The sequence below is a fragment of the Mugil cephalus genome, chromosome 18, assembly GCF_022458985.1.
Source record: "Mugil cephalus isolate CIBA_MC_2020 chromosome 18, CIBA_Mcephalus_1.1, whole genome shotgun sequence".
Lineage (NCBI taxonomy): Eukaryota > Metazoa > Chordata > Actinopteri > Mugiliformes > Mugilidae > Mugil > Mugil cephalus.
Window position 1 is genome coordinate 12,035,113 of NC_061787.1, and position 18,128 is coordinate 12,053,240.

Genomic DNA, 18,128 nt, shown 5'->3' on the forward strand with positions numbered 1-18,128 from the left:
GTACAAAAGGAGGTTGCACATCAATACGATAAAAACTTCTAAAATTTCAAAATCTACCACAAAATTAAAGACATTGCACTGGTTTATTTGGCTGAAGGATGTCTCGATCAAGTCCCCCTATCCCATACCTATTGAGTTTCAGCTGATACGAGTCCCAATCACATTTTAAATTAACTAAATTTTCTCCTGTGGAGATTCATACTTTTACTATTTATTTTACTTGTATTCTCTTAGGTCACATGTGCACCATGCAACTGTATTAAATCCAATAATATAAGCAGCAGTAGTAATAGAGTAATAGAGTCATAGGATTAGGAAAGTGATTGGCCCCCTAATAACTGGGTATCACCGTGTACAGTTTGGTATATTCCACTAATTATTACCCAAAATCTGAATATAATAGTCCCTCCGCCAATGGTTAAATAATGTCTTTATCTACCACAAGTCCTCCTCATTCAGTATCTCTAATAGGATCCTCTCCTTGCCAGCGTCATTCTACTCACGTTCACATACATGATAATTAAATCGTGCTTAAGGCGCCCCATATTTAATGAGGGGAAAGCGTATTTTATCTTACGGTTCAGGTAAGATGGCAGCCAAAAAAAAAAAAAAAAAGGAAAGTGGAATTTAAAAGAAGGTAAAGTGTAAATCAGTTAAAGGAAAATGTGTTTATCTCCAATTAAGAGTTGAGGCAACAGTAGTGGTTCTGAGTAGTATAAGTCATCTAAACCAAGACTGTGTGCATGCATCAGTGAGGTTACTAGTACTAGTAGGTAGAGAGCCATCCTGCCAGGTACTAGTTCAGACAGAGGAAGTGAGCCAGAGTCTCTAGCCAAACGAACCTCATCCCAAATACAACGCAGTTCAGAAACTGTCAAATATCGTTCCCCATTCTCAGTACGGTTGGTACAAGCGTTATCCAGATAGCAGCAACCAATATAGGTTCTATGTTAGGTAGCATGTAAACGTAATAAAAAAGTTTGCCACCAAACCCATTATCTCCTCACATGATCAAATCTACGCCCTTACAACTCGATGCATAACTAGATATACCTGAATTGAATGTTTAGACCTACAGCGCTCCCAGGAAGACTCTGTGCCTTTTTGTGTTTTGTGACGTGACCTAAATAAACAAGTGTGACGTGAGTCATTTGTCCTGGAGAATCTGAGAGTCTTTGAGGTTTGAATCGATCAGTTTAGAATAAGCGCAGAGGCATGGGAACTGTGAGAAGTAGTAAAATTGCCCATTTGCGGTGGTGAGAAGGGGGAAGTCGCTTGTTCACGATCTCATTAGGGGAAGTAGAAAAGCCCAACGAGGCAGCAGCAGATAGCGGCAGGCAGACAGCGGTTTAACAATGCTAAAGAAGTCCTTCTATTGTCAGGTTGTTTTCTGTGCAGCCGGGCTTCATTTGTGCTGACTGAATGTCACCGTCAGAGAGCCGGACAATGAGCCTGCAAAGAGTGTGTGCGTGTGGATGTTGTGTGGATGCTGTGTGTGCGAGACAGAGGGAGGCTGTGAGTAATGACCGGTCTGTCACAAGACTGCTGTTATGGGAATCAGTCACATTAAGCCTGGCAATGCCGATGAATGTGTGTGTTCGTGTGTAGGAAGTGGACGCGCAGGTTAAAGATGTGACAGGAAGTAAGCAAGCAGCCCTCCCCCTGGGTCAAATAACTGCCTAAGACTAAGGTTAACACTCTGTCTATTCTAGATGCTATCAGTGCAATTGGTTGAGTAATTTCTCTAAGGAACCAGCTCATTCAGATTTCACAAGGTTCACGAGATACCAGTGTCGCCTTTGTTAGTTTCTTAGTTTGTTTGTTTGTTTTTTCGCCTGTGTGACATCACGTTGTATCAGTGATAAGCTCGAGCAAACAGGCAGAGATGAAATATTTTTTAAAAAACCACATTAGTCACAAAAGGAAATACTCAGTTCTGGCAAAAACCACATGTGTATTTTCGTTAAATGTCAAAGTCTGTCGAGCAGGGATCCCGACACGGCTGTAAGATGTTAAAGCTGCAACACTCTAATGTTATTTTGTTTGTGTCATTTAAACATTAAAGTTGCTTTTTTTGCTCAGTTAATTTAAATATCTCCAATCTACTCTCACTAAACCCATCTTTATAGTATTTACAAGCTGCCATCAGGCTTTTTTTTTTGGTCATTTCTGCTGAAGTAAATGGTTAAAATGCATCTTTATTAGTCGACTAATTGGTTAATCTGCTCATTAGCGAGGCGTGCTCTCCTTCTGAGAAAAGAAGTGGCTCGAACAAAGTGAATTCCTCATAAGCGTCCCTACAGAGTCCCAGCAGAGGTGGAGGATATCCTGTTTATGGGAAGTTGCTGGAGCCATGTGACCTCTGTTCATTAGACGAACAGATATTTCGAATCAGCGCCACATGCTCTGATTTGACACGAAACGCTCCCTGAGTGAAGGTAAACATTGTTCTCAGAGCTTTGAAAGAGCAAAGCACATGACATAAAGCCTACATTTAAATTACCGCTGCAGCAGGTGACTTGTGTCGTTATTTATTTTTGTATTTGTCAATCTGGGAGACATTAGAAACCTCTCGCCTTGATGTTTCTGAATTTTAAAAATGTGCATTTATTTACGGAAGAAGACGACAAAGGAGGAAATTAAGGACACTAAAACGCAGCGTTCACGAGTTGTCGTGGATGTGTTGCCAGGGTCTTTTTCCTCCACTGATGCTGGTCCTTCTACCTTCCATATGCCCATACCTGTTTCCACCGTTAGTCAGTGCGTTTACATGCACGTGAAAAAAAAAACGAATTATTGCCTTAATCGGACTATAAAAGGAGAACTTAAGTGCATGTAAACACGTTACTTCGATTAAAATCGGAGTTGTCATTGTCCGATTGAGACACGCAGATAATGCGATTGAAATCGGAGTTCTCATCAGATAATGCGTGTGCGCATGCTCCACCACCGCTGCGCTCGCGTGTGACCCCAGAACAAACACGTCCAAGAAAGCCGGGCGTAAAAGAAGAAGAAGAAGAGAAACGGAGCCGTCTGAGGGATAGCGCGGATCTTACCTGCATCAGAAGTAGCGCGAACATTACGTACGAGATTAAAAAATGTACTATTATCCGTCTGGGTGTTGTTTGAAATGCCGGTCCGCCGCATGAACGACCCTTGTTTGTTATATCACGTAATAGGTCAACCAGGAAATCGGGCCGGTATTAATGTGGTATTATCCCGCTGAAAAGACACGTATCGCCACCTAGTGTGGAGGAGGAGAACAGTTATTCGATTTTCTTGCGCTGCATGTTAACTGGGACAAGGACTGTAGCGAGAAAGTCGAATTTTGAACATAGCTCGATTAAGCTCTGCATGTAAACACACTTGACTGTCCTCTGCACCTCCAGCCATGCCACCATCACATGTCAGTTTTCTCTACTGATTCTGCTCTAGCCTGTTCCTTGTTAAGTAACACATCTTTTCTTCAACTTCCCTCACTTGCCCTGCATCTGATAAGCCAAATGTTGCAGATATATACCAATCACACCTTTTTTTTCATGCAGCCCAAAGAAGCAAACATCCTCGTTTAGAGTACACAATGGTTTTCAGTCTATCAGGCGTTATTTGTGTAGCACTTTTCCTACAAAATGTTGCACAAAATGCTTTACACAACGATGCAATAAATAAATAGATATTTAAGTTTCGATTAAAAGCTAAACTTTGAGAGCTAATGTGCTAACAGGATGTCTTGGTATAATAACCCGCAGAGGCGAGGTTTCAGAGTTTGTGGTCAGCAGAGAGTGACCTTAATGGGCCACTTGGTTAGTCAGTAGATCTGAACGCTAAAAACTTTGAAATCATTCATAAAATGCGTGAGGTGAGAGGAGTCAAAGGAGGCCAGAAACAAGAGCGTGAGAAGCCTGGCTAACACCCACATCAGCCAGCAGCTTAAATCGGTGGTGGACACGTTGGTTAAAGAGATCACTCAGACTGGCCATTCATGGTTAATTATAGGTAGATTAGACATTTAACTTAAAAAGAAGAAAAAAAAAAACATATATTTACAGATTAATCAATAGTAAAACTAATCATTTGATACAGCCCTAATTTATTTGTCCTCATAAAGTCATGTGTGTTGTGTTGTAGACTAAGTGTAATTTGAGATTAAATGCCCTAATCCAAACATTTCTTTTCACTTTGTCAGTGACGGTTATTAAGTTTAGATTCAGGGCAACAGCTTAAATCTATGAAGTGTGTAAAAGGTGAGGAGGTTGGTATATTTTCTGAAACCAGGAAATCATATTTTGCGTCACTCTTCCTCATTCCTCGTCTCACTGTGCGTTACGTCAGCTCGGTTTCAGGAACAACACGTTGGACAAACCTTCTGCCGACCGCTCCGCCGCATTGTTTTGCATTATCTGTGGAGGGAAAGGTCAGAGGTCTGGTGAAAAATGTAGTAGTGTTTAGCGTTAGAGCTGCGCAGACTGGAGTAAACGGCGTGGTGGCTGTCAGGCTTCTTTTTTTTTTTTTTCGAATTATACAGACAAACACATAACGCAGGTGTTTCCTGTCCAGATATGATGAATCACGTTCTCTTCCTCTTCTCCTTTCAGCTGGGTTTCCTTTTACTCTGGGTTACCTCCATGTCCCTGCAGGAGGAATTGTGGTCGAGCGTGAATGTAGTCCTGGTTAGAACAAAGGCTTCCAAGAACAGCAAACATTATTCAGACAAGCAGCTTTATTCAGAACCGATGTGTTTTTATCTCTCTTGAATTTATTGCAGCTAAGAATGCTGGGTCTCCTTCACTGCTGAGAAATAAACAGGAATCTGTAGGTTGCTTGCTTTTGCGTAGGCTGGCATGTCTCAGACTCAAAGGTGTTTTATTTTCACCAGTGAGTCTGTGAATGTTTCTGAATGAACGCTTGTCTGCAGTGAGAACTGGCCGCCCTCTTCCCTGCCTGCAGTATCGATGCCTCTGTGGGTCCACATTAACTCTGCATTAACCCACTTAGCAAACAGCGGATTTAAGGGAAGGTAAATAATTTGACCCGACCTCAGAAACCAGAAATTATGCAAGTTGAGGAAGGAGACAGTCGTTGCTCTTATTTCTGATGTCACCGACAAGTCTCCGTGGTTACGGGCACTGAATGGCAAAAAGTGACAGTTGAACATTAGCAGCATTAGCTTGAATCATTTCACGCTTTAATAGCGTCTAATGGATCGCTGCATTTCTAAGAAACTGGAACTGCAACTGGAATCCAGGCACAGAAACCTGGTGTTGTGGTTCATATTTAGTGTCAGGTGATATTCATTTATGCTGTATTTTTTGATGAAGTCATACCTAAAGTTACTTCTTAAGTTCTGGGGGGGCTGTCAGATAAGTTTGTCTACGCTGTTGTTTTGGTGTAGTTGCGGCCGACCATAACTATTTCATTTCCAACAATTAATAACAATAAAACAATAAAGTGAGAATTTGTGATCACTCCTCGTCATCCTTTTAACACCCGGTCAGACGTTACAGTATTGTATGGCTCGCACTGCTTCTACGTAAAGCTCTTAGCGTTAGCATCTTTTATTTAGCTACATTTATCATCACTAAAATGACCTAAAACCAACATAAACTAACTGAAAGTGAAACTAATCCACTTTTCCAAATCCATACTAGTTCGTATGGATCATTGTCGGGTCCAGTTGTCCTTTATTTAATCTGATAATCCACATTTTTCCCGGTCTCGCTGTATTTATTGATACATTTCACCATGTTTTTGCCTCTAAGGGGGTCAGTGTCATCAACACATACCCTCTATTAGCTTAGCTACAAAGTCTGGAAGCTTCCACCAACGTTAAAAAATATGCATACACCCCCTAATTTCTTTAATCCTAATCCTATTATCTATTTAGCATTGTGCTATAGTTTTTACTAACAGGCTGCTCATTTTTGCTCTTTTTTAATCCTTTGCTGCCTTTGATGTTTAAAAAGAAAAGAATTTGAACCCATTCGGGGAAAATACAGACCTCCGCAGTCATTGGATTGTCCTACGAACAATCCGAGCAAAGACACAGTGACATCGATTGATGAAGGCATTCTTGACAAATTCCTAAGATATTTTAGTAGATTTGAAACGGCTCCTTTCTCCAGCAGCAGTCACTTTTGAAGCTGAAGTCCACCTAAATGATTTGATTTGCTCAGGAGATCTGGCCCAGGTATAAGAAGTTCACAACAGGGAGACGCCACATCGTGAAATTTATATTTATATAATATAGTTTTTGGCGCAGGGAGCCTTCACCCTCCAAACTTTAGAGTTATGCAAACACTGTGTAATTTCTTTAATCCTAATACTATTATCTGTTTTGTAAAGTGTTATACTTTTTATTTTCAGGCACAGGAGTACAGGTCTGTGCAGATACAACTGCTCTAGTTTTGAATTGCTTTTTATTTACTTTTCTTCTTTAATCCTGGCAGCTTTTGATGTTAAAAAAAAAAGGTACACGGTGGATTAAGCACCAGCGAATGCAGTACCTCCTGTTCCTTCTAATATTAACTCAATGATAGTAGCTTCTCCTCTCTTTTCTCTTTCCTTTAGGAAGAGGAACACACAAACCACAGGGCTGATTTTAATTGGCCTCTTAACTCTGGGGAGTCTGTATCTGTTCTCTGCCCTGCGCCAATTATTTGTTGTACAGTTTGATGAGGAAGGGACATTTTTAGGTAACAAAAATCAAGCTGACCTCTCAAAGACGTCGTAGCTCCGAACACGTCTTTTTTAGTTCGTGGGATCTTTGAGGAGGAAACGTCCCTTCTCGGTGGTATTTTTGGATCTGCGGGCTCATTAAGGCGTTCACACTACACCAGACGATTCACAACCGGAGTGTGTGCGAGGGGTTGAACCCTGTGTGAGTCAGTGTAGCCGGGCCCGTCTGCTTCACTGAGCTGCGTTTGCCACAGGCCAGGGCTTATGAAACGGTGCCACGCTGAATGTGGAGGGGAGACGTGAACCGTCACGTCTCGTTTTCCACGATCTCTACGTGCAGAGGTTTGTCTCCTCGCCCGCCTGCCCGTTGGTTCTCCTCCTGTCACTCGGTGTGTTTGTCAGCCGCGCTCCGGTTTCGTTGATCGGCTTTGCGTGATGTCTTGTGAGTTTAAGTGGTGGGGATGGAGGGGAAAGGCTGCGGCTTTGGAGGAAGGCAGCTTTCTCTTTTGAGTGTTGATGTTTGTCAGAGCTTTACGAGCTTTTCCCGGTCGCCATGGTCGCCTGTGTCACTGAATGCTGCCGCTCACACCAACAAATACCTTATAGTCAACACTTACTAATTCGTCATTAATTCCTGTTTGCAGAAGTGCAGTTATAGGAAGGTGTTTCACGTGCATATGGGGTATTATTTTTGCAAAGGAGAGTGGGAAAATATTCCAGATGAGCCAAGATAATACTATTATAACTTTGCAAATGTTCAGTTATGATTTATCATGATTTGAAGTGGGTGTGAGGGTTACTTTCGGTTAGTTTTAGTTGAATTTTTCAGTTTTAGTCACATGCACAACCCACATAAAGATAGTTATCACATTATAATTAAGGTTCAGTCTTTAAAAGAATCTAAATTTAGGATTCTTACCGTTGAATATTGATTGCTTCCCCTTAGTAGGCTGTTAATGAAGATATTTGAATTTTTTTTTTTTGCAAATGAACAAAAATGCGATGTTAAAGTATATATATAATCATTTATTTTATTTTATTTTATTGAGGTTATTTATACTGTTTTTTATATGTGCACCACCCAAAATTTTGTTATGTACACACATACTGACAATAAATGATTCTTGAATCTTGAGTCTTAACTCAAACAGAAAAATAACAATTTGAACCGGAAGCATTATACTTTTTACAGTGTAATTTGCTACTTCCTGTGGCATAAATTAGCGCCACCATGACAGACACATTTCAAAGACTTGATTATATTTAAGTCCGATTCATGCTGAGCATTAGTTTTGGTAAAAATGTGGAAAACGAGTGGGAATTACTCCAGTTTTTTTTTCCATCAGGTCATCCTGACGTTAAATTGTGCTGCACTTATTTTTCTTTAACCAACATCTTCTTATCTGAGCCTACTCTCCCATCATCCTTCCCCATCTCCGCCTCCTCCTCTTTCTCCTTCACTAACGACCTCCTCTGCCTCTCTCTGCAGGAGATAAAGAAAGAGGTGAAGAGGGACGCAGGCCAGGCAGGCATGATCAGATCGGACCTTTCCAACGGCAGGGCCAGCCCCGTGTCCGACCCCGGCGTACGACCAGGCAGGAAAGGTACGCGGTCTCATAACGGTCATACACGGTTGTTAATAGGTAGCTTTAGTCTGATCCTATTAGTGTGACGGAGGATTTGGGTCAAGCGCTGCTCGTCGGTCGATCTGTTGTGAACATGTTAACGCACTCTCCTGTATCTGAATGATCATGTGTAGAGTCACCTTGTCAGAGTCAGAAGGTGATAGATGTGTTGGATTTCCTAAGTCAACCTCAAAGAGGTGTGAACCAACCTCTGACATAACACAGAACAGTAGCAAAGACACACAAAATTACAATAAAGAGGTGTGAAATTACTGTAAGGAGGTGTAGAAGGATATTTACTAGCAAGAGACACAAAACTGCTTCAGATTCAAAACGACAAAGACACTGAAAAGGACCATAATGAGATGCCGAGTGACTACAAGTACAGGAAAGCATACTACAACGAGACACAAATTAAAATTAAAAGTGTAGCAGATCCATAATTACTAAAAAGAAAACAAAATTACAACAAAGGAAGTAAGGAGGCCCAAGCCAATTTGAGAGAGGCTCTAAACACCTACTAAAGAGACTCATAATATGATGATAAACAGAAGCAAATGAGGTTACAAAAGATATAAAACAACCATAAAGAGAAGTCAGCCCAGCCGCAAATTTACAAAACTGCAGCGAAGACACGTAAACGACCACAAACACTTGCGGAGGGATCACACAGAGGCACAAACCAACCAGCAACAGACACGAAGCTGTTCGTGACGTAAGCATTTATCATGAAAAGGTGCTAAATGACAGTGAAAAGATGTGAACGCTGAGAGATGCAAATCAGCTAGAAAGTCAAACAAAAGCTGAACGATGCAGAAGGTTCATACAGAGGCAAACCGTAAAAGAGACGCTGCTGCAAACAGAGAGGTTTGAAATCACTTAAAGAAAAAACACAAGTCTACCACAAAGAGATGAAAATAGTGTTACAAAGAGATGCAAACCAATTGCAAACACACCCAGAATGACCAGCATAGAAACCTCAATGACTCTTGGATTCTAAGTATGTTAATCTCACAGTATCCGGAAGGGACTTTTATACGTCTGCTTCCAGAGGTCCACAACTATTTATTGAAATTAATTGATATTTTAAATATTTGAAAGTTATTATCTGGCTTTTTATACTGAATGAGCAAGATTAATCATGAAGTTTATCACCACTAAGAGTGATGTGTTTACCTCGGCTGTGCCCAAGTTTAAAGGTGAATAAGGTTGACACCTTGTGGACAAAAGAGGAATTGCAGGGTCATGTCCCCAGCTGATGTGGAACGAGTAACGAGCAGGCTAATGAGTGTTAACACAAACAACTACGAGGTGGATTGGAGTCCTCGTTAAAGTGAAAGGTGGAAGGTCAGCATGCCAGGCTTCAGCCGTGAAGGGTTTTAATAAGTCCACGAAACACCTGCTTGTTCACCCACTGACACGCACAGTGGATTATGGATTATGTGACGTGCGAGCTTAAAGTATGTTTACACATAAACTCCTCTGTCCGTGTGTGTGTTTACAGGAGAGCAAATACGCAAACGGAGATGTAAGGCCGCGTTCAGCTACGTGCCTCAGCATGAAGACGAGCTGGAGCTGAAAATAGGGGACGTCATTGAGATCGTAGCAGAGGTGAGGCCGGCCACGTTCGAATGGACACTGCGATTTTAAACGAAAATAAAGAAATAAAAGAACACAAACTAGGGTACAGACTAGCTGGTTTTTCCACTTCACTGCTGTGCCACGACTCTTTAAGCAACGTGTCGACTAGTCACTGATTACGTGGATGGATGAGAAGACAGGGGAGGAACTAAGTGGAGCATTGCAGCGAACTAGCAGTGTGTGGAAACACTTCACTAAAAATGAAGCCCATACTACCGTGGCATGCAAAATATGTGAAATATGCGAGTCAGTCCTGAAATACAACAAAAATACCACCGCAGTTCACACTCATATGAAAAGGCTAAAACGCTAACAGAGGAACGGTTCAAATCCTCTTGACATCAGTCAGTTACCAGCTTCACCAGATGTCCTGCGTTCACACAGAGAAGGAGGATGCAAATCATCTAGTCTATACATATCTGCAGCGCACAGTATGTGGGATGTGTTGTTTTTTTACAGGTTATAAAAATAAAATTTTATTTTTTGCTATGTCTCAAAATTTGAATATCTTCTTGACATGCGAGACGTTTGTCATTACTGTGTGAAAAGCAACAGTATGTTTAAAATAATGTAGTTTAAAAATACAACGTTTCACCACCAACCAGGGTGCATGTTTGTTTTTTCCCCCCAAATCTCTCAAGATGTAACTCCTGTGTTTTTTTTTGCGCCAATATTACATTTAGGGCATCAGTAAATGACCCTCACTTTACAGTTATCACAGTGAAAAATAAGAAAGAAAGAAGAAAAATCATGATTTAGCTCTTAATAAGTCAAGATTAAAAGATAAAATTGTGAAATTATGACACAAAAGTCCACTCCTTTAAATTTTTTCATACATTCATTTTGCTAAAAAGTGAAAGTTATTTGATTAAAAATGTTGTGTGTCTGCTGTGTGTGTGTGTCCAGGTAGAGGAGGGCTGGTGGGAGGGAGTTCTTAACGGGAAAACAGGAATGTTTCCCTCCAATTTCACCAAAGAGATCCAGGTGGAGTCGGACACGCCCCCTTTGGACACGCCCACCTCACAGGAGGAGCTCCGCAGCCGCACCAGTGAGTCTCAGCCAATCAGATGGTGGGAAGACGCCATCATGTAAAATGAAACGTTAATAAGTGCTTTTGATTACGGTTTACTAAATCTGCTTTTCTTGTGTGTTGTGTGTGTTTGTAGGTAAGGACAGCCCGGGTAGTGAAAGTGACGGAGGAGACAGCCGATCAGAAACAGGGTCAGAAATCCAGCCTAAGAAGGTAATCAATCAGACAGTTATGTGTGGTCGCTGTCGATGCCGGTTTCATTATTTTATGAATGAACCAGAACTCTAAAGCTCAGCGATTGAGATGCTAATCTATAGAGCTGTTGAGAGGAAGTGATAGAAACCATTTAAATAATAGATCATATATTTTAAATATTAATATTTATTATTTTCCTATCTTTTTTTGACAGAAATCTTATTTCAGCTTATAACGAATGAGCTTAATATATTTTACATTAAATAATTAAGGGCATTTGTCACTACATATTTGACTTGGTACCTTCATAAATATTTCAATTTCGAATTTTCTTATTTTTTTCTGGCACATTTGGGCTTCCATACTAATGTGATGTTAAATTAACCCTGAATATAACTTGTCATATTGTCCTCAGATGAACACAGAATGATAATAAATTACTGCAGTATTAATTAAATTAAATAAAGGTTTTGGCACTACTTCAGTTTTGCTACAATTTACTAGCCTGACATATCCAGACTCAAGACTTACCACAATATGAGTCTGGTGACACATTTATTATGGGGCATGTTTCAACTCTTACAATAAATCAGAGCCATTCAGTTGTAAACAAATGAAACTCTGCAGTGTTCGAGAGACAATACCTAGGGATCCGATTGGCCCAGCAGATCTTTGCTGGAGCTTATCCATTTCCCAACAGACCAACTTTCCACCGCTATGAATCACTCTGTATAGACAAAAATAGGATTTAGTGTAAAGTCTGTGGTCTGTCTGGATGTTAACATCTTCAGACAAGACAGCTCCCTCTAAAAGCCGGAGTCTCATTCAGAGTTTTTTTGGCTCATACTTTAGGTTTGCTCAAGGTCTCCTCAGGTACAAATGCAGTCTGTTCAGCCATGTTTTGGCAACAGTCGGTAAGAGTGTCTGGAACATCACAGGCGCACAGACAGATAAGAAGACATGGATTATGGTGCAGACGTGGGGACCGTGGATGTGGCTGACATCTTCAAACTTTTACTTTAATTATTATTTTAAAAGCAAGATTTTATTTTTTTTGGTTTCAGGTTTGTGTCATAGTTTTTGTTCTGGAACGTAATTATTTCTAAGATGCAACTATGCTAGAAAATTGGGAGAGCCTACAAGTGAAGGGGCGTTGTGATAAAATCAAGAATAATAAAAACACATACACACTTAGCTAACGTAGCTCGGATGTGTCTCGCTGTCCTTCTGCCTCTTGGACGTCTTCTCTCATTTCAGTGTTACTGTTAGGACAGGTACCATTATCCAAGAGACTTCTTCAGTTCTATATCATTTGTGGGGAGTTAAGGTTTTTATTTTGAACTCTTGTGGGTGGTGCCCACTTATACGGAAGAGTATCAGGGCCACATGTGAAAAAAAAAATTAGAGGAGATTATTTTTTTACATCATGCACTTTGAGACAAAAGCCTCAAACATAATGAATAACATACGCCTACGGTACTGCGAGTTTAAACGTCTACTTTCTACTTTTGTCTCAACATTTTTTATCAAAGAAATCTACCTCTTCTAATTTTTTTTTTTTTTTTTTTTGCATGGGCAGCCCTAATACTCTTCCGTACACTTGAAACTTACATGACTAATGATATGGTCCGTTTACCTTGGAAGTTGGAAGTCGAAGCTGAGAATTGCGTCACACCGGAGTTATCTGCGTTTCAGTTGCAGAAGTTGGAAAACTAGACGGCCGTATCCACCAAAACTTGGTGTGTTCAATATTTAATTTTAATTTTTTTGAGTGCAGAGTGAAATTAAAGTTGTTTTGTTTATTTTTTTTTTTAATTTTGACATTAACGAACATTATTGCTGTAATGTTACACTAAATTTAGGCTATTTAAGTGTGAATTGATGAAATTTAGAAGACCACACGAGGCAGAAATGCATTAAACTACACATTAGTTTAAACTTAAGTCAAACTAATGTTTAAACTTATCATTAATCAAGATGGTGTTTGCACTGTTTTGGTTTTACCAGGCTTTTGTGTTTAGCCGTTTTTAGCGCGACATTGGCTTGTCGTTCCTATAACACAACGTATTCAACATATGTTTGTGGAAAAACACTGTCTGTACAACCGATTTAATCCAACCAAAGCTAATCAGAAATGCTAATAAATGGAATATTACAGGAGCTTCTAACTGCTGTTTAGACACGGGGCGGCCATCTTGGTAACTCAACTTGAAGTAGTGATGATTCTACGACTTTCTGAGTAGAAAATCCGACTTTTCCAGTTAAAAGATTCCAACTCGAACTCAGAAATTCCGTCTTTTGAGTGCAAATGGAACGTATCATAAGGTCCGTTAGTGACCCAGTACCCAGAGACACACTGTAGGTTTTCTGTTTCATTTTAAGCCTAAAGTGGAGTTCTCTCTGCCTTTTCACCTCATCCCTTTAGGTCCGAGGGTTTGGCTTTGGTGACATCTTCAAGGACCAGCCCATCAAGCTCAGACCTCGTTCTATGGAAGTTGACTCAGAAATGGACAAGGTGAGTCACGCAGTCCCACTCACGCATCCGTCCCTCTGCTCCGCCACACAACATTAATTTCCTGGAGACGCACCCTAAAATTAAACCACGTTGTTTGCCTTTCAAGTAAATGATTTTCTCTGCATTTTGCTCTCAGAAGATATTTGTGTCCCCACAACAGGGGGTGTTAACACGCACACTCTCTTTCTTCTTTCTTTCTTTTTTTTTTTGTTTTGTGTGATTTTATCTATACTGTGATCATTGTATTGTGAGCCGTGGGGTAAGGAAGCCCAGCCTAGGCTCCTCCTCTTCCTCTCTTTCAGTTTTACAGCACAGGAAGTGGTTCTATGTTCACGTACACACACACACATGCAGACATCCTGCAGGGATTTGACAAGCAAAGCAGAAGTGAGAGCTCCGCAGGGCAAAGAGAGAGAGAGAGAGAGAGAGCTAGAGGGGGAGAGTAGGGGAGGCTGTACAGCTTTTCACTGACGTCCACATATTCACATGTTCTCCTGCCGCGTGAACTGATGTTTCAAAGCTCCGTCTGAGTTTAACTGGAAACACAAAAGAGGAAAAAAAGCAAAAAACAAAACAAAACACGGTAGGGTCAACTTTTATCTGCTTATTCTCCTTCTTTAATTCACGTCCATCTCTTCCTACTTCAGTGCTGTAAGAGATCAGGTGGGGACAGGAAGGCTCAGTTTTGCTAGTGGCTTTGTTGGACATTTGCATTTTAAGAATGTATTTACAATTCAAAACTTAGGATGAGTAAAGACAATTATGCATTTTCATTCAAATATGAAAACTGTTTTGTGACAAACCTGTAATAGTATGGAATGGTTTGTGACTGATTATATGAACATAGGTTTTCGAGGGTTTAATCACGTTGTGGAGCTGGTTTCTTGTTTAAATCAGAGCTTAAAGGAAAAGACAAGTGGTCAAAATACAATTTCTGGGTCAGTATAATACATTTTGTATAATATTTTGCCAACTTGACTTTTTAAAGGTGCAGTTCATACTATTTTTAGATGTTTTGAGGTGACACATCTATTTTTAGAGGGCGTATTTTGTGTTTTCACCTCAATGCTTTTGAGCTTTGACTCTCAAGAAACACTAGAGTCTCCTGGTGTCCACACCCACTGTACCAAAAAAACCTCTCATGTTAACTTCTGAGCAGCCAAATAGCATCTGAAATGTTTAATGAAACAAAATAATGGAGTGGCCAATAGGCAAAAGGTTTTTAAAAGCCTGCATACGGGTCATCAAAGCTTCCTGTAGAGTGTCTTAAGGATGTTTGTCAGCCTGTCCCGCTGAGTGGGAGGCTGTTATGTTGCTTTATGGTGAGACGGGTTTCTCGGCTCCTTAATGAGGCTCTGGAGGAGGTGGCAGCAGAAGAGCGTCTCCGTCTGGGCACATCGAAATTTAGAACCGAACCGGGGAGTGGACGACATTTCTTTTCGGGGGACGCGTTCAGCAGCTTTTACGAAATCAAAAAGGAGAAGTGTTCAGCGTCTCCTCCAGATTTCTTTATTTATTTATCCACAGTGACTCAAAATCACTCGGGCCAGACATCAGCTGACTTTACTGTAAAAATAAAAAAAAGTGGAGCATTGACTCATTCATAGAACCTTCTATGCTAGTGCTGGTTAATTGAATTATTTTGGTCATTTAGTCCTTTTATTAGGACTAGTAATATAATTCTGTTGTGAATTTATTTAACTTTTGCAAAAAAAAAAGACCCAAGTGACTCAGGGGCATATAGTGGAGTCATACAGGATACGCAACTTTTGGTACTTGTGGTCCTGATCTTCTGCTTTAATTTAAATATGTTGATGTCAATATAGAGAGAAAAGTGTAGGAAATTGCCCAAATCTAAGGTGAACAGACACTTGGCCTGGACATTGACCTACTTTATAAATCGTCTTCTGATAGCTTCCTGCTAGCCCGCTGGTCGGGTGTTTAAGTTGGACTGGGCTTCCAAATGTGTTTTATCTGGGATTTTGGCACAAGGGACTGTAACATCTTATCCTGTGCAGTAATGAAGGTGTTAGGTAAGACTTAAGGAAGTTCATGAAAGTTTTCCTACGCAATATTTAGCTTCAGCTAGGACTTTCTAGAGTTGTGACTTGACGCTTAGATGAATCATCCATTGTTTCGTTTCATGTTCAGATTGGTCTAATGAAACATAACACGAGATGAGAGATAACAGTTGCTTGCTGAGAGATTTTGTTTATCTGCACGAATGAGGACCTATAATTGTGGGTGTCAAAAATGTCAATCTTTACATTTTGTTTTGCTAGCTTACCGCCACCACTTTTCAGACCGCTCTGCTGGTTCTGCTTGTTGTGTTTGTGTCTTGGATGTTAAGTGAGGCTTTGTCTCCTCAACTTGCCTCCTTTGTCCTGCACCTGATCAATATGTACATTATACATAAGTGGTACAACTTTATAAGAAACACACTACTGCCTTGCAGTCCAGAGAAGCAAACTTCCTGGTTCAGATGAGAGGAATGATAACTATCTCATACCAGCACTTGCAGTATGGAGCTATAGCTAATCGGCTTATAGCATAACGTAGTATGCAAAGCTAGCCTGGGTCTTTCTAACAAATCATTTTTATGGCATTGACTCCAGGAAATTATCAGACACAAAACCACAATGTGTTCCTTTTGTTTATATATTAAAATAAAAAATTATATATTAGCATTTTTGTTTGCATTAAACAAACATTTCAAATTTACAGACAGCTCTAAAGCCATGTCCTATAGTTAGAGTCTTTTTGCTAAGCTAAGCTACTCATCTCCTGTCTTTTTATCCAGTGCAGCAATGTTGGCTCAGACAAAGAGATTGATATCATTTCATCATGTCTGTATTGGGAAGCTAGCTTAGTATAAAGTGCAGGCCTGGAAATGACCTGGAAACACACTGACTTATTGGACTACAGCTAGTTGCTTGGCAACCTCCTGCTAATGACAAGAGCCCAGGAAATAGTCTGACACAAAACCACAATATTTTTCTTTCTTTTTTTCTTTTACAGCAAAATGTTTGTATAGTAATAAAAAAAACAAAAAACAAAGCTAAATTACATCTCTGTGTACTCACCAAGTCATTTCCTATTGTGAATCTGAAAACCACATCAGCGCCACTTTCCTCAGGTTTACAACGTCTGTGTCAGGCTTTTGTTGCAGACAAACAGACTCTCATCTGGCAACACAATCACTGGTGTGAGTTTCCTGCTCAGTTACACCTCAGAGATCTGGTTTACAGTGACGCTGGTTTAACTCAGTAGGACGTGCAGTACAGTAAATGCAGCTTGAAGATCACAAAGCACCAAAACCATTGCAAGGGTTTTTAATATTTCCCCCTTGGATGGGAACATATTGCACGGTGGATTAGATGTTTTTATTGTCTTTGTATGTGCTGGCCTGGCCGGCTAGTTTTTTGCAGTTTGCATGCATTTGCATTTGAGCTGAGATATAAGAATAATGTGCTCATGCAGCTGTTTTGAGAAGAGCAAACATATATTTGTGTGTAAGAAGTTGTATTTGTTACTCAGAAACTCGGCCTAATAAACCTTTACTTACCAATCCCTGTTGTCCGTTTGAGCCCCAGCAGCTTGTGATATACGAACACACAAAGATTGTGATGATGTCTCAGTGCCCGTGGCTCCACATGGGTCTCATTAGGGAGGCAGAGGAGAGAAGGGGGAGGCGGTGTGGTTTCTCCCGGCCGAACAGAGCTCTGTGTGTGTTCAGACAGACCGAGTGCTGTGTGTGTTTTCCTGTGGAAGAGCCACCCCGGTTCCACAAACACCGTAGAGGGATGCACTCCAGCTGGGACACAACGGCTGCTTTTACAGCACCCATACACACACGCGCGCACTGTAACACACAGTGTCACACACACACACACACACACACTTTGTCAGCAAGTCGGCATGTTGTTGTTTGAGCTGAATCTGATCTCATCCTCTCTAATAAGCTGGTGAGGATGAAGTTGTCCACAGGAGAAAAGGGATTATTTCAATTTAATTGTTTTCTTTGGAGTGTAATTTTTTTTTACTACCAAGTAATTTGCAAAAAGTGTTCATTTATGCACAATTTTGTCTGACTAGCTCTCCTTCTGTCATGTTGTTAATAGATCTGATCTACTAGCAGTTTGACTTAAAGGGAAATATGTCCAAATGTATCGGATGAAATGCCATAAAATTGTAAATCTGTCCAATTCTTAAATATACAGACAAATGCCCCCATCTGACACTAACCAGCAAAGGTTAGACGTGACAATTCTGATTATGTTTTTTAAGTTAATAAGTCACATTTGACAAATTACGCATTGTTCGAAAGAACAAAGAAATAAAATGTTTTCCTTCAGACTCACTGACCTGAGAGGACAACTAGCTCGGGAGGAAGGGAACAAAAAGACCACTGCAGTAGCTGGCTGCTAGCAACATGTAGAAGCACTTA

At 40.5% G+C, this 18,128-nt stretch overlaps 1 protein-coding gene across 2 annotated transcripts in view; it reads left to right on the forward strand.

Moving 5' to 3' along the window:
• sh3kbp1 (SH3-domain kinase binding protein 1) overlaps positions 1-18,128 on the forward strand; it is a 36,942-nt gene that overhangs the window by 9,843 nt on the left and 8,971 nt on the right. For both annotated transcript variants that reach the window (XM_047567923.1, XM_047567922.1), the window contains exons 3-7: positions 8,165-8,279; positions 9,805-9,911; positions 10,848-10,989; positions 11,108-11,184; positions 13,592-13,681. In XM_047567923.1, the coding sequence (XP_047423879.1) occupies positions 8,165-8,279; positions 9,805-9,911; positions 10,848-10,989; positions 11,108-11,184; positions 13,592-13,681 (531 nt within the window). The remainder of the gene's footprint in view (positions 1-8,164; positions 8,280-9,804; positions 9,912-10,847; positions 10,990-11,107; positions 11,185-13,591; positions 13,682-18,128) is intronic.